Raw genomic sequence first — 17,447 nt, 5'->3', positions numbered from 1 at the left:
ATTAACGGGGAGACTAGGACGCGGGGGCACAGCCTTAGAATAAAAGGGAGTCACTTTAGAACAGAGATGAGGAGAAATTTCTTCAGCCAGAGAGTGGTGGGTCTGTGGAATTCATTGCCACAGAGGGCTGTGGAGGCCGAGACGTTGAGCGTCTTCAAGACAGAAATTGATAAATTCTTGATTTCTCGAGGAATTAAGGGCTATGGGGAGAGAGCGGGTAAATGGAGTTGAAATCAACCATGATTGAATGGTGGAGTGGACTCGATGGGCCGAATGGCCTTACTTCCGCTCCTATGTCTTATGGTCTTATGGTCTTATGGACATTGTGGGATTATTACACCGGCATAGAGAAGAAAGATCCCAGGAATTGTAAGAGCAGAAGTAGTTTAGGAGAATTGGTTTTCCAAGACCTGCCAGATTCAAAGCTTTGACAAAAAAGCGTAAACACAATTCTAGTCACAAAATAGCACTTCTAGAACCCGACAAGATTAAAAAATCATATTCAAATTATGGTAAATCATTACCCTGGTAGTTTGTTCTAAATGTATCCTTTTACCCTCTTTTCCCTCTTTGATTTAAGCTTTTGGTTACCTCTCTTCCTACGTCCTTTTTTGACTTGTCATCAGTTTCTTTTTTAATTATGCCTTTTAGGACACTTTTCCAGATCAAGAGTATTAAATAAATGCAAGTTCCTGTTGATATTGTGGGTACTTACAGTGAGTTTCCAATGAAATGTGCCTGCTACATGTCAAATCTAATTTATTATCGTCTTGTCAGATGTATGCCACCATCAGGTTTTTTTTTATTTGTTCTTGGGATGAGAGCATTGCTGACAAGGGCAGTATTTGTTGCCTAACCCAAATTGCCCTTGAGTAGATGTGGTGAGCTACCTGCAACTGAGTGGCTTGCTAGGCCATTTCAGAATGAGCCAGGTAATTGCGGGTTGAGAGTCAGATGTAGGCCGTATCAGATGAAGGCAGCAGATTCCCTCCTCCTGCTGAAGAATGTTGGTGAATCAGATGGGCTTTTGTGAAAATATGGTGGTTTCATGATCATCATTAATGAGACTTGCTTTTTTATTCCAGTTTTGCTAATGAATTAAATTAAACTTCTTCACCTCCCTCCCCCCTCCCCAACAGCCATGGTGGGATTTGAACTTGCGTCTCCAGAGTCCAAACCTCTGGATTATAAATCCAGTAACATTATATTATGCTCCCATCTCTCTTTTTAGCATCTATGTACCAACCTTTGACAAATTCTGATGAAACCAACCATGAATTCTATGACTGTCCAGAGCATATAATCTCACAGGGTCCTAGAAAGGACAATCTCATTATCATGAGTGACTCCAGTGCTCATGTAGGCGTTGACATGAGCATTGTCCTGAAAAGGAGTTATTGGTAGGCATGACATACCGAAGTGCAAAGTGAATGGAATATTGCTGCTTCGGATGGTTTGCAGGCGAATTAAAAATTACCTGGATGCAGCCAAACATTGGCATCTGATAAGTCACATACTGGTCCACCGCAGTTAACAATATGAACCATTTTGTACTCCAAGCAAAATCCACATAACAGTCCAGATCTTCCGGTCTCCGGATGGTTATATCCCAGAAGATGAGCAGAGATGTTCCAATGCAAGAATTCCGCAGGAATTGCCTGGAAAGTTTCCACTTCCGATAGGCAATTCCCTTGCACCTGGAATCTTCAAAAAAAAAGTCTCAAACACTTGAGTTACAGTCAGAGACTTCAGAGGCTTCCGACTCATTTATCTGAGAGTTACCCAGGATATGTTAGACAGAGAAAAACTATATCTAACTCCTAGGTAACAATACAATTGACCCTCCAACATCCTATCTCAGCCCTCCGTTTGGTCCCCATTGCCCTATCTCCTCCTTCTTCCCCCCCCCCCGACCCTCCAATTTCCTCCAGCTCCTCCTGATTCTCCAACTGGCCCCCTCCAGCTCCCACCTCAACCTCCAGCTCCCACCTCAACTACCCCCCCCCCAACCCTCCGTCACCCCTAACCCTCTGACCTCAAACTCCACTAACCCTCTGCTTCCCCTGCCCTCAAGACAGTCCTGAGCTGATCTCATCACCCTGCCACCCACTCAATTGGCCCAATTATGTCACTCACACTTATTGACAAACACTGTGTTAGTGAATAAAGACTTACCAAAATATAGCAGTTAGTGCTGTAACAGGGGATGGGTGTGGCTTCCCCTCTCTCTCCCAGGTGATCCCAGAGCAGGCATGTCCCTCTGCATTTCTGAAGAGGGACCCGGTTTGGAAATCCAAGCCAGAAATGCCGCACACTGACATTGTGTAAAGAAAATTGGGGTGGAGTGGTGATGTGGTGATTCCCGCTCCCCGGGAAGATTCGGCCCGTTGTTAATGAAATTGGTAAATTTTTGTTTGAATGGAAATGTTTGATGAAACCAAACATTAGTGAAATTAATGCTCTTCACAGACACAAGAACCTAGTAAAGCTTCTTGAGATTACAGATTGATGGCACTGGGCTGCACAACATCAAAACAGCTGCTGCACTTAAGATTTTAGGTCTAATGACAAAAGGAAGATTATTATCGAGAGCATATTCATTATATTAATGGCTGGTTTTATCTCTATCTTTTTTAGACACAGTTGGTATGGATTATTGTCGTCAGCTTGATATATTTTATTCCCAAATTGTAGGGTTATCTTTTTTTTAAAAACCCAAAGTATTATTCTTTTGATTAATTATAATTTATGAATAGACTAATTGCTGCAACGCATGGTTAAATAAGATAGCAGACAAATAACAAGGTTACCATCTCAGAGGGCCATGAGGGTGCCAGTTCCATCAGCATGCACTCATTGTTAAACCAACAACATCTACACTGGCTCAGATACATTCATCAGATGGATGGATGACAGCTGTATACCCAAAGATCTCTGCTGGGTGAATTGGCCACTGGGTCACAACCTCCTGGACATCCATACTCCTGCCAAAAGAGCACCTGCAAGCAAAACATGAAGATGGCAGACACTAAGAACTGAGAGATTGTCGCTCTTAGCTGTGCCCGCTGGAGTCTTACTGTTTGAAAGGGGCATTGGAAGAGGCGAGCAGAATGAAAAGCTCAGCCGGCTGAGAAGAGGGCCCTGAGGAAACCGAGGCCAGCGAATTGTGCACTTCTCAGCCCACTGTCTTCCCCTGCAGCAGCCATGACAGACATCGCCATGCCGGAGTGAGACTCCTGAGCCACACCAGGCAATGCTTAACACAGGAGTTGACCAGCACAGTGCAAACCAAGGCTGCTGCCAGTCTGGCTACCTTCAGACAAGTGGGTTAAGGAATGTGAGCTTCATGTAAAAGAGTTGAATGTACTTTGATTTTTGTTCATCCATTGCGCAAGCACCAGTGAAGCTAGATTTTGGCTGAACCACCTGTAGCGTTTTAAGGGTGAGAAAGAGTCAACTGCGGAATGCATACCCTCTTTATGATGAGTCACATGTACTCCATGTAGTTCGCTTGAAAATAATCATATCCAGTGTTGACAATTACAGGCTACATCTAAGATTTTCACTTGTGAATGAGTATATTTAACATTTCACATCAAGAACATAAACATGTTTAAAAGCAGAGAACTAGAATTAGGTTCTTGTTTATTCATAATAGATTTCATGTGGTACTCCAGCCAGCGTTGTGTGGCTATTTTACAGCCTAACCACTATAGGATCTCATTGGTGACTGGAAAACTTGTAAAATCTGTGCAAGTAAAATGATTGAATCAGGTTCTCCAGTAGGTTTAGTTGGTAAGTACACCATTTATGATAGAACTGACCCATTCACTCTTGTGTGTCATTTGGTGTGAGCTATCTAATCATTGCAAGAGTGGTATCAAGAGTGTATCTTTGGAGTTGGTATCCATGAGCTAGGCAGGAGAAATCAGCAGATCTCCATTGGAATATATATATTCATATACCTTGGACAAGAATGTGATGTGGGGCGGCACAGTGGTTAGCATTGAAGCCTCACATCATCAGGGACCTGGGTTCGGGATTCCCAGCTTGGGTCACTTTCTGTGTGGAGTTTGCACATTCTCCCCATGTCTGTGTGGGTTTCCTCCGGATGCTCTGGTTTCCTGCCACCGTCTGAAAGACGGGCTGGTTAAGTGCATTGGCCATACTAAATTCTCCCTCAATGTGCTCGAACAGGTGCCGGAGTGTGGCGACTAGGAGATTTTCATAATAACATCATTGCAGTGTTAATGTAAGCCTACTTGTGTCGCTAATAAATAAACTTTAAACTTGTGCTTTGGCACACATCACTGCCTCAGCATAGACTAATACACTTAGGATAGAAAGGGAAAAAAATGAAAGACATTTATGCTTATTTTTACTTTGCAGGTTGGGTTCGACATGACCAAGGAGGCAGCAAGAAAATGTTTTCAGAAAGCTGGTCTCAAGCCTAATGATGTGGATGTCATTGAGCTTCATGACTGCTTCTCTGCTAATGAGCTCATTACTTATGAAGCTCTTGGGCTTTGCCCTGAAGGTAATTATTGCTTTTACTTAATTATTTATTTGTACTGCAACTTAACTTGTGATGGTTCTATTAATGAGTTATTCTTGCCACAAGCAACGTGTTCCTAGGAAGTGTGATATAAGCTGAATAAGTTGTGATTGGAGGTTTATTAAGAAATATAATGTTTCTTGTTTGATATAGGTGTGATATAGGGCAGGCTACTACCTCACCCACCACGGAATGGGCGCGGGCAAGGGTCCGACAGCGGAAATCTTCATTGGCATTGGGGGGAATTTCCAGTCTCGCCCAAGCGAGGCTGTAAAATCCTGCTCATAATGTCCTCTTTAGGCTTGTGAGTTATAGGTGTTAATATTAAATGTCCTGTTCACTCTTTATACATTTACATAGATTCTTTTCCCATTTTGGTTGTCATTGCTGTTACAGCAGCAGGGATATTTGGCTAAGAACTGGCTAAATAAACGTTTAAAATTAAAAATTAAGAAAATCTGTAATGAAATCAGCCTTTTCTCACATTCAGACCTGCCCTTGCATGCTATGTGTAGAGCATACCATTAATTGACTTCCCAATTTCTTTCATCTTTTTACAGAAGTATTTGTAGCGCTCCCCCCCCCCCCCCCCCCCCCCCCCCACCGCCTCCGCCGACCCCGACCCCCAGTTATTGAACCAAAATCCGGATTACCTCCAGGAAAGCTATCTTACCAGTAATCTTTAACCCAAATTTGACTGGATAACCCCTCCACGCCGTTACCTGAAAGTGGCAGTTCTGAATGCAAGACCCACTTCTATTTGGCTGTTTTAAATGAATTGCTAATTTTCTTATTATGCACTGTGAATATACACCCTTTGCAATGTATTTGAAACTGTCTTAAAATAATTTTATACAGTGCAGACTTCAGATGTACGTGACATTCGTCCCATTAATCTAACTAGATTGAAATTCTATTTCTGTCAGTGCACTAGCTAGCTGCACCGCTAATCTTCCTGTTGAATTTTTTTTTAAGGAAAAGACAATTGGTCTATATGTCTGTATATATTATATGTGCGTGTGTATGTGTGTGTGTATTGGGCGGCTCAGTGGCACAGTGGTTAGCACTGCTGCCTCACAGCGCCAGGCATCTGGGTTTGATTCCCTGCTTGGGTCACTGTCTGTGTGGAGTTTGCACATTCTCCGCGTGTCTGCGTGGGTTTACTCCAGGTGCTCCGGTTTCCTCCCACAGTCCAAAGATGTGCAGGTTAGATTGATTGGCCATGTTAAATTGACCCTGGTGTCAGGGAATTAGCAGGGCGAATATGTGGGGTTACAGGGATAGGGCCTCGGTGGGATTGTTGTCGGTGCAGACTCAATGGGCCGATTGGCTCCTTCTGCACTGTAGGGATTCTATGGATTATATAATTTTTAAATTCATTTATGGGGTATAGACATTACTGGCTAGGCCAGCATTTACTTCCCATCCCTAGTTGCCCTTCAGAAGGTGGTGGTGAGCTGCCTTCTTGAACTGCTGCAATCCACACCCACAGTGCTGTTAGGGAGGGAATTCCAGGATTTTGACCCATCAACAGTGAAGGAATGGTGATATATTTCCAAAACAAGATGGTGAGTGACTTGGAGGAGAACCTCCAAGTGGTGGTGTGTTCCCAGGTATCTGCTACTGTTGTCCTTCCTGATGGTAGTGGTCATGAATTTGGAAGGTGCTGCCTAAGGAACCTTGGTGAGTTCCTGCAGTGCATCTTGTAGATGGTACACATGGCTACCACTGTTTGTCGGTGGTGAAGGACATGAATGTTTGTGGAAGGGGCAACAAGCGGGCTGCTATGTTCTGGATGGTGTCTTGAGTGTTGTAGGAATTGCACTCATCCAGGCAAGTGGAAAGTACTCCATCACACTCCTGCTTTGTGCCTTGTAGATGGTGGACAGACTTTGGGGAGCCAGGAAGTGAGTTACGCGTCACGTGATTCCTAGCCTTTAACCTGCTTTGGTAGCCACAGTATTTATATGGCTAGTCCAGTTCAGTTTCTGATCAATGATAACACCCAGAATGTTAATAGTGGGGGATTCAGCAATGATAATGCCATTGAATGTCAAGAGGTGATGGTTGGATTCTCTCTTGATGGAGATAGTCATTGCCTGGCATTTGTGTGGCGCGAATGTTACTTGTCACTTGTCAGCTGGAGCCTTGATATTGTCCAGGTCTTGCTATATTTGAATATGTGTCTGAGGAGTCACGAATGTTACTGAACATTGTACAGTCATCAGTGAACATCCACACTTCTGACCTTAAGATGGAAGGAAAGTCATTGATGAAGCAGCTGAAGATGGTTGGGCCTAGGACACTACCCTGAGGAACTCCTGCAGTAATGTCCTGGAGATGAGATGATTGCAGAGATCCCTCCCTTGCACGACACCCCTCCCACCTTTCCCCTTGCATAGGCTTCCCCATCATAGCCCCATCCTCTTGGCACTGCCCCAGGCACACCTATGGTGCCCTACCGGCCTCTGCCAGTGTGCTAGTTGGGCACTGTCCGGCCATGCCGCTGACCACCCAGAGGGCTTCTATGGCCTCCACTCCCCATGGCATGGTCATGACTTGGTCCCTGCTGCTGCAGAGCAGTAGTGATTCTCACTGGTGTGACATCACGCCGGTGAGGGCGGAAGCATCACGGAGGGCGGAAGCAGCTGTGCCGAACCCGGTAACTACATGTAAATGTAGTCGATTCCATGTAAGTAGGCTTCGCACCCTTTCTGGGCATAAAGCCATTCTCGACTGGCGAGTTGAGCCGGTAAGATTACGCCCATGATTTTCCATTTGTAGCTTTCTGATTACCCACTGGATAATTATCATATGGTGTGGTACTGAAAAGTTTAAAGTTTATTTATTAGTGTCACAAGTAGGCTTACATTATTAATGCAATGAATTTCCTGTGCAAATCCCCTAGTTGCCACACTCCAGTGCATGTTCGGATATACTGAGGGAGAATTTTGCATGGCCAATGCACCTAACCAGCATGTCTTTTGGGAGTTGGGAGGAAACCGGAGCACCCGGAGGAAACCCACGCAGACACAGGGAAAACATGCAGACTCCACACAGACAGTGACCCAAGCCGGGAATCGAACCCGGGTGCCTGGAGCTGTGAGGCAGCAGTGCGAACCACTGTGCCACTATGCTGCATACTATACAAATGTTCGAGTTTGCCAACTTCATTATGAATAGTGCTGAGGGTATAATAATTAGCTCTACTTTCCTCACACAAGGAAACAGAAAGTCAGCTAGAGTTTGCATTCCTGATTGCTGTTCAGCAGCTTGTATTGTAGAATGCATATAGGAAGATGTTGAACACAAGGATTTGGCTTGACTATGATAGCTCCTACATTTAAATAGCATGATAGCATTCATCATCTGGACTCACAAAGATTTGTCACTTGACTGTTGTGTCAAAGTTCACATATGCACTATCATGCCAGCGTGAATCACTACCTGCAGAGGATAAGGGCACAGGCAGAAATTTTCCATGGCAGTTCGAAAAATACTCAACAGGTTCTACCAGAATTGAAATGGTGAACATTAGAAGCATTTAAAACTTTGTCACTGAAATGTAGAAAAAAATGTCAGCATTCATATAATTGTTTATCAGGTACCCTGGTCTCTTGAAACGTATTTCACAGGTTTGTAATAATGTTTCTAATGCTTTTTGATTTAAAGTTGGCTGGTATTTGTTCTTCTAGGTGAAGCTGCACAGTTGATTGACAAGGGAGATAATACATATGGTGGAAAATGGGTCATAAATCCAAGTGGCGGACTGATATCAAAAGGACACCCATTGGGTGCTACAGGTATTCTTATGTACAGATATTCCAAACAGATTGGTCTGAGCGGCAATATTGCTTGCTGATTGAAAGTGATCCGTTCATCCCAGTTATTTATTTCGCCTCCTGCAGCAATTAATTAATGGTGAAGGATAATTAGTGCATTCTACACCCTGTCTGGGAATTCTTCAATGTGATTTGCTGCTTCCCCCGTTAGATGATATCATCATTGTTGGGTGACTGGAAACCCTGTTAACTGGATGCCAAATTCAAACGAACAGCAGGAAAGGGGAAATCCATGCCACACCAATAGCTCGAACTTTGTGGGCAACTTTCTGCAAGGCTTTGCTACTGACTGAAAAATTTTGATTGTTAGTATTCTCCACACTGACACTTTGGGCGGAATCTTATCCCCGTTCATGCCGGCGGGATTTTCCCATCCTGCTGCAGTGAAGGGAGATTTGGCTGGCCGCCAAATTCTCCGACCTTGCTGCAGCGGGAGCGAGGTGTGGACGGCCAGTAAGATCGCGCCCTTAGTGTAAGAAATTAATAGTAATCTTACTGATTGCAACACATCATTGGCTGATGTAATGCAATATGGTATGTGTTAATTGTTGAACCAAAAAGAAAGAAATCAGGGGTGCGGTGCTGTTGAGCATATGAATGTAGGAACAGAGATAGGCCATTCTGCCCCTCAAGCCTGCCCCACCATTTAGTTAGACCATGGCTGATTTGTGCTTCAACTTCATTAACTCCATAACTCTTGATACCCTTAGCTAACAAAAACCTCGATCTCGGTTCTAAAATCTCCAATTGTCCCAGCATCCACAGTTTTTTGGGAGAGGGAATTCCGAATTTCTATTACCTTTTGTATGGAGAATGTGCTCCTGATATTGTTTCTAAATAGCCTGGCTCTAATTTTGATTTCCTGATCAGAGGAAACAGTTCCTCTGTACTCACCTTAATGAATCCTTGTAACATTTTAAACACTTCAGTCAGATCATATGTCAATCTTCTCTACTCAAGGGAATGCAAATCAAATGTATACCCTCATAATTTAGCCTCTATTATGGTTGGAGTCATAGCTAGCATGAAGAAAGATGGTTGTTGCAGGTCAGTCATCTCAGATCTAGAACATTAATGCAAGAGTTCCTCAGGATCGTGTCCTAGGCCCAACCATCTGTAGTTGCTTCATCAATGACCTTCCCTCTAACATAAGGTCAGAAATGTGGATATTCACTGATGAAATGTTCAGTACCATTTGCAACTCCACAATTCCTGAAGCAGTCGATGTCTCTATACAGCAAGATCTGGGCAACATTCAGGCTTGGGCTGGTATGTGGCAAGTAACATTTGTGCCACACGGGCAACAGGCAATGACCACTTCCAAAAGGAGAAAGTCTAACCATTACCCCATGACATTCAATGGCATTACCATTGCTGAATCCCCTACTATCCACACCCTAGGGTTACCATTGACCAGAAACTGAACTGGACCAGTTATTTAAATATTGTGGCTACAAGAGCAGGTAAGACGCTGGGAATTTAGTAACAAGTAACTCACTTCCTGACTCTCCAAAGCCTGTCCACCAGTGTGATGAAACACCCTCTGCTTGCTTGGATGGATGCAGTTCCAATTACACTCATTGACACCATCCAGGTCAAAGCAGCCGGCTCGATTGGCACCTCTTTCACCATCATTCCCTTCACCACTGACGCACAATGGCAACAGTGTTTACCATATATAAGATGCTCCATTGTAATTCACCAAAACTCCTTCAACACTACCTTCCAAATTCATGACCTGTACTACCCAGAAGGATAAATGCAGCAGATGCATGGGAACACCACAACCTGAAGGTTCCCCACCAGATCTCGCAGCATCTTAACTTGGAATTATATTGCCGTTCCTTCACTGTTGCTGGGTCAAAATCCTGGAACTTCCTTCTGTGTACTGTAGTGTACCTACACCAGATGGACTGCAGTGGTTCAAGAGGTCAGCTCACCACTACCACCTCAAGGGAATTAGGGATGAGAAATGGGTGCTGGCCCAGCCAGTGATTCTCACATCTCTTGAACAAAATAGGGGATTTTCACAGTAACTTCATTGCTGTGTTAATGTAAGCCTATTTGTGACACTAATAATTAAATAAAATAAAATAAATTTTAATAGCTCCAGTGTCATTCTGTGACTTTGAACTGCGCCCCTTCAAAGGCCAATGCAACTTTCCTGAGGTAAAGGTGTCCAAAACTGAACACACTGCTCCCAATGGGTTCTGACCAAGGCATAATGAATATTGTTGAGAACTTGAAAGGTTACCTGGGTTGCTGGTAGATTAGCTTCTTGAGTTAATGTGACATACTGATGCATTAAACAAATGTTATAGGCAAATGTTATAGGCAAATTGAAAGGGTGCATTCCACAGAAAATTGTTCTTAAACTTTACACACTCTGATCAGATGACACACAAGCCCTATTTTTTTCAACTTTCATCTAATTCTATCATGGGTTGTAACCTACAATAAATATGTTCTGATGCTGTTTAAAATAATGCTGATCATAACTGGACACCATCAACAGCATTGGAATTACCATCACCTTTAAGTTACACACCATTCTGACTTCAATACAAGGAAAGTTTATTATCCTTCTCCAGGCAAGTTTTGTCCAGTGGAAATATATCGTTTCTTGCATCTCCACTAATGCACAAGCTGTATTAGTGAATTGGTAAGTGCCAATTTACAAAATAAAATTGTTGCTGAGTCTCTTTCAAATCATTGTAACTCCAGGCACCTATTAGCCAGGCACCAGGAACAGTTGCGCACATGCACTTGACTTGCACTGCACCTGCACACATTTTCCCATCGTTGATGTTATGGTGAGCATCCATTAGCCAATGCCAGTACAGACTTTTTCAGCCCTCTCTCCGGCACGATATGTCTGCTGTTGGTCCATTCCCTCCGCCAGCTCGAGCCCTGGCTGGCCCTCTCTCAAGCCTCGCCTGGCAGTGCTCCCATTTCTTGTCGTTGCGAGCTGCGGTCTTATCTGGATGCCAAAATAACACTGCATCTCACAACAAGCAAGGCAGCCTTTAGATCAGATTTTGCAAAATTCTAATGCAGAAAATGACATTGCTTAAGCTGGTGAACATTTTTTTGCCGCGTGGGAATTAATGTGCAGCAAAGTTTACTGACTGGTTTCTGACATGGCACCTAATCCAGAGGAAATTCCATACATCTGCCTCAGCTTTTCTGCAGACCTGTTATTTTAACAGCCAAAGCTCTTAAAAATCAGACACTGGCTTTGATATCACAGGCAGTGCAGATATATGTGCAGGAAGAGCATCCTCTGCAGTTGCAGCATCACCAAACTCAGCCTTTACAAAATGCACAGCAGAGAGTTTTTTTTTAAGCACATCTTCATGCACACTTTTCCCTTGGGTAATAGCCGGGAAGGATTTGGAGCTGGCTGACTATTAGTCTGCTGAGCTGCATCATAAACAGTCCTTTCATGGCCAGCAAGTCCTGGCATGGGACCTGAACCCACAGTTTCTAACCCAGAGGTAGGAACGTTACCATTGCACCAGAAGACATCCACCGCAGGCCGGTCTGAGGGATTAACAACTTGTCGTATCTGAGTTTTAAATCACATGCCACCAACGAAAATGCAGTAAGATATCATTGTCTCTGTTTTGAGAAGTATGGAAAAACAAATTGAGCAATTACTAGACCAAAACTCCCCAAAGTGAGGAGGGTTTAACTTGTTTGTTTCGTAACCTCTCAGCCTCTTGTATGGAAAGAGGATTCATGCCAAATAAGAGTAGGCTGGCCAGCTCTCCAGTTTGCAGATGACGAAGCAGTCATTTTCAAGAAGAAAATCTGGACAAAAAAACCCAGTTTTGAACTGTGGCTTTTCTTTAAAAGCTTTGTGTATATGTACGCACCCCAATTTCTTACATGATCAATGGCTTTTTAGAAACTGTTCTGCCCTTTTGAGTTGTGGCTTGAGTAAGAAGTCATGGCAAGGCAAGAGGACGAAGCTTGGCAAAAAGACAACTTGTCATGTTGAACTGTGCACATTTTTCCTCATTTTGTGGCTTCCACTTTTGCATTCTGTGGGGCGGGGTTGGTTGGGAGATTAAGGGGGGAGGTCCAGAGGCCCTGAAATGAAGGTGAATGCAGGACCCACTAACTGTAGATCTGCCTCTAGTTTGGTCTTCAACAGGTCAGTCAGTATTCATACGTACATTTTTGTACATATGGGTGGAATATAATGCTCACCGGTCTTCCCCACCCAAATTCAGTCAGGGTTGGTGTGACGGTCACGACCTTTCTGTCCCTCGGCCAATTAAGGCTCTTAAGTGACCAGTTAAGGCAGTCATGCCTTGCTATGGGGGGAGGGTGCTGAAGACGGGCTTGACTGGGACTGGTGGGAGGTTTACCCGGAGGTGGAGTTCCCGTTGGGGAGGTGGGGTTAGTCAGAGTATGGGTAGAGACTCCTGTGGGGGCATGGAATCCCTTGGAGTAGGGAGAGAGAGTCCATGGGGATGGTGATGGACGGAGAGGGTGGGGGCGCTGTGCTAGCCAGGGGGCTGTTGTGTCCTGCTGGCAGGGAGGAGGGGAGTGGGCGGTAGTCGGCGTTCCCATGGTGAGGAGGTGGTGGGGGGATTGACTGGGGGGAAATCCAAAGGATTGGGTAATCGGTGGGTCTGGAAAATAACTACCAAAAGACAGAAATAGTTTTAATTCATCTAACCTTTTCTGGGTAACTATTGCTGTAACAGTCAGAGCCATCCGAAGTTTGCAATTGAACTTGCATTTTTGGATGTTTCCCAGTGCAGGGCAATTGCCCATCGGAAGTTTGCACTTCCTGGGCAATGCTGTTCCATCTTTATTCCGAGCCCTGGAGCTTGGAATTCACAACATATTGAATAAAAGCAAAAAATGCTGGAAATACTCAGTAGGTCAGACAACATCTGTGGAGAGAGAAACAGAGTTATGTTTCGCTGGCGATATTGCATTGTTTAAAGTTTAAAGTTTATTTATTAGTCACAAGTAAGTCTTACATTAACACTGCAATGAAGTTACTGTGAAATTCCCCCAGTTGCCACACTCCGGCGCCTGTTCGGGTCAATGCACCTAACCAGCACGTCCTTCAGACTGTGGGAGGAAACTGGAGCACCCGGAGGAAACCCACGTAGACACGGGGAGAATGTGCAAACTCCACACAGACAGTGACCCAAGCTGGGAATCGAACCCGGGTCTCTGGCACTGTGAGGCAGCAGTGCTAACCACTGTGCCACCGTGCGCACCCACTCCCTTGGTCTGACTCCCCTTCCCCACCGGGCCCTGACAACCAGGTCTGATACCCTTCCTTCCCCAACCCCAGCTATATTGGCTAATACAACAGTCTGTAATCTATTTCCAAATGTACCTGATTTTTGTTGTTGTTTTCAATCCCAATCCTGGTTATTTTTCCCTATTTTATGAATGTTTGCAGAGGAAGATATTCCAGTCGAGTACAAGTTGCAACTTACTGTATTCTGTGTTCTATGCTTGGTGTCCAGTGGGAACTGCACTGGAACTTGCCAAACTCTTTTCGCTCAACTCTTTTTTTTCTCTCTTTAAAGTTGTCCAAGAAAAAAAGTCTTTCATCCCATCTGTTTGGGCTTCATTCAAACTTGGATGGCTCAAAAGGCAAGAGTTGCTATGAAATTATTTACCTTTGCTGCTTCCAGTTGACAGGTCTACTGATATAAAGACAATTGTAAATCCACTGGGTTAGTTTGCCAGTTCTACAATCCCCTAGTTTGAAAAACTGAAATGTATTCTGACTGAAGAAGCGACCATCTCTTGGATTTGAGCTATGCTTGTTTCAGCCTGTTATTAGTGATCCTACATCCACCTTCGATTATTGGCTGGGAACTAAATTCTGATTGCACACCCTATCAGCTCAGTAAGGTTTGGGTATTGACACTTAGAATCATAGAAGCCCTACAGTACAGAAAGAGGCCATTCGGCCCATCGAGTCTGCACCAACCACAATCCCACCCAGGCCCTACCCTCATATCCCACCCACTAATCCCTCTAACCTACGCATCTCAGGACACTAAGGGGCAATTTTAGCATGGCTAATCAATCTAACCCGCACATCTTTGGACTGTGGGAGGAAAGCGGAGCACCCGGAGGAAACCCACGCAGACACGAGGAGAATGTGCAAATTCCACACAGACAGTGACCCGAGCCAGGAATCGAACCCAGGTCCCTGGAGCTGTGAAGCAGCAGTGCTAACCACTGTGCTACCATGCCTCTGACTGAAAACTATCACCAAATGGCGGACGACGCCGGTGATAGAGGAGGTTTCCGCGGTGGCTTTGGCTCTGGTGGCCGTGGGCGAGGCCGAGGCCGCGGTAGGGGCCGGGGCAGAGGCCGTGGTGGAAAGGCTGAAGATAAGGAGTGGGTGCCAGTAACTAAGCTTGGGTGTTTGGTGAAGGACATGAAGATCAAAACTCTGGAAGAAATTTACCTCTTCTCCCTCCCTATCAAGGAGTCTGACACTTTCCAAAGACAAAATAGAGTAGCTTAGCTTCTTTATGAATAAGACTACTGTGCCTGTTTCTCTATAAATATTTAACATCTTGTGCTATACTGCCATTGCTGGAACCCATCAGCCGGTGGAACCTGAGAATAACCACGCACATTATACAGATTCCAGAGACCAATGTCTCTAAAAATGTCCCTTTAACTCATCCGATCTTTGTCGTATTATTTCTCCATGTGATGTTTTTCTGAAAGATTGGGTCATGTTAGTGTTCAAAGAAAGGGAAAAGTAGGCTCTCTTGAGGTCACTGCTAAGTTAGCTGAACTCAGACAGTAAAGATGGGGGGGGGTTATGGTTGTCCTCAGCAACCCTGGTATATTAGGGGTAAAAGCTAAACCAGCGTTCATACTCCGAGTTGCTTATTCAGTGATTTCTGCTGGAAGGTACATTTGTGTCACTGCCAAAAATGAGGGCAGGCCCAGCCTCTGATATATAATTGAATAGATCATTGGCATGACCTGTACATGCGCATAAAGAATGACCACTTAATGAGATACTGAATGGCTGCACGCATTTGAAACCATGGCCGCGATTCTCCCAAAAGCGCCGAGTTGGCGGGAAAACTGTTCTAGATCCCGACTGGTTTGTCAGTTCAGCTTCTCACCTGAATCTCCGCACTCTGTGCACTGCAGAGGTCCTAGTCGTGAATATCATTAAAAACCCAGGGGGGCGGGGCTTATTCATGCCAGAGTCTGACAGTTCTGGAACTCAGCGCATGGGCAGTGGCCCTGATCTGTCAGCCTCCCCGTTTGCTGACTAGCCCGGGACCTCCGCAGTGCTGCCCCTCCAGCCCTGCCAACGGCCCGATCACGGCCCCCACGACAATTCCCGAACTAGCCTCGACACCCCCCCCCCCCCGTCCCGGAGCGCTCCGATGTCCAGCCCCACCCCCCCGCACCCAGCATTGGTGATCACCCCGGCAGACACCCCCCTTCCCCGGGAGGCAAGCCCCACCTGGCAGACCACACCCCACCCACCCCAATCGCTGCCCTCCATCCCAGACCGATCCTGTCTGCAGAGTAGCAGCGGCACCCCCCACCCTCACCGATTGCTCCTAGACCCCACCCCTTGGCACTGCCGTTTGGGGCCCCAATTGCCTCCCCTTCATTCCGGCGGGGTCTCCCGCTAGCTCCCTGAACATGGGAAGCTAGTCTAAACCCCACCGAAATTAAGTACTCCTGGCTGGGTGGGAGATTCAATCGGGACCCGAAAGTTCCTGATAATTAAAATATATTTAAAACATTTTTTTTTTAAAGATTCAAGTTACTTACCTGCCTTCCCGCCGGTTTCCAGTGTGGTCTGACCGGCGACTGTTCACTGGCTCTGGGAGATGCGCATGCGTTCCCAGCGCTTGCGCAAATCCCGGTACAAGGCCGACGATGCGCATCTCCCACCGCGACCCGCCAGAAACGTTGCGGGTCGCGATGGGAGAATCGCGGCCTATGTTCTAAGATCAGTCACCACTTTCAAGACATGAAGGAAGAAAATGGGAGAGAGTTTTTAACGCCAAGCCTGAATTTCCCTGATTTTTCCAGTGATTTCCATAAAACTTCTGCAGAAACCTCCTGCCCTCATTAACATACCATACACTACAGTGTTAAAGTACAGCTTAAACCATGTTATTGAAGTTGTGCCAATTCTGAATGGACTGTACATTTTTGCCCAAAATTTCAGATGCTCCAGATCTAAAGTCATACTTCAGGGGTTTTGCAGCATTCTTAAAAATATATCTTTACGGCATCAGAATATTTTACTTTCAAAATTGAAAACTCCCACGGTTGAATTTAGAAAGAAATGCTGTGTCAAATGTTCATAAATGGTGGTCTCCAAAGTTGTATTTTCATGTACAAAGAGGAAAATGAAGAAGAAATATGGGTTAAATGAGGTGCTTTCCCTGGGTCCCAGGGCCTGGGTGGGATTGTGGTCAGTATAGACTTGGTGGACTGAATGGCCTCCTTCTGTACTGTAGGGATTCTATGAATAATAGATTTACAGTGCTTTATTAACATATTAATTCGCTGATTTCTATTTGTTTTAAGCTAATTTGTACATTCTCTCCATATGTTGATTGAATTCAACATTCCTCGAGGTTATGAAAATTCAATATCGCGTTAATAGCCTCAAAACCAAACTAAACTTTCACTTGCAAGCTGACAGGTGTCCACTTCATGAAAGTAACTTACTAAATGCAAATCAACGTGTCGTCTTTTTTAACCCCCCCCCCGACTTTACATCCTCATTTATATATTTGTAGAAACCACCCCACTGCTTCTGATTAATTTGCTTTTCATATTTTACCAGCTTGAGTCTTCTCCGAACATTTTACATCAAACTCCATCTGGAAAGCATATTGTTTGACTTCATAACAGGAAATTAATCTTTTTTTAAACGCCCCATATGGTCACCATATTAGCAGTGACCAATAATTTTACTATTGAGAATTTATCGGCTGGAAGATTTTAACAGAGGATGAAAAAACTGCCAGTCAGAGGTCATTTCTTTTTATTTTATTTTA

General features: G+C 44.7%; 1 protein-coding gene across 1 annotated transcript in view; it reads left to right on the top strand.

Moving 5' to 3' along the window:
• The window catches only part of scp2a (sterol carrier protein 2a), a 103,586-nt gene that overhangs the window by 29,605 nt on the left and 56,534 nt on the right, over nt 1-17,447 (top strand). Inside the window, exons 10-11 of the mRNA XM_078218474.1 lie at nt 4,390-4,537; nt 8,251-8,358. Coding sequence (XP_078074600.1) covers nt 4,390-4,537; nt 8,251-8,358 — 256 coding nt within the window. The remainder of the gene's footprint in view (nt 1-4,389; nt 4,538-8,250; nt 8,359-17,447) is intronic.

The sequence above is a fragment of the Mustelus asterias genome, chromosome 8 (genome assembly GCF_964213995.1).
Source record: "Mustelus asterias chromosome 8, sMusAst1.hap1.1, whole genome shotgun sequence".
NCBI lineage: Eukaryota > Metazoa > Chordata > Chondrichthyes > Carcharhiniformes > Triakidae > Mustelus > Mustelus asterias.
This window is presented reverse-complemented; position numbering and strand designations above follow the sequence as displayed.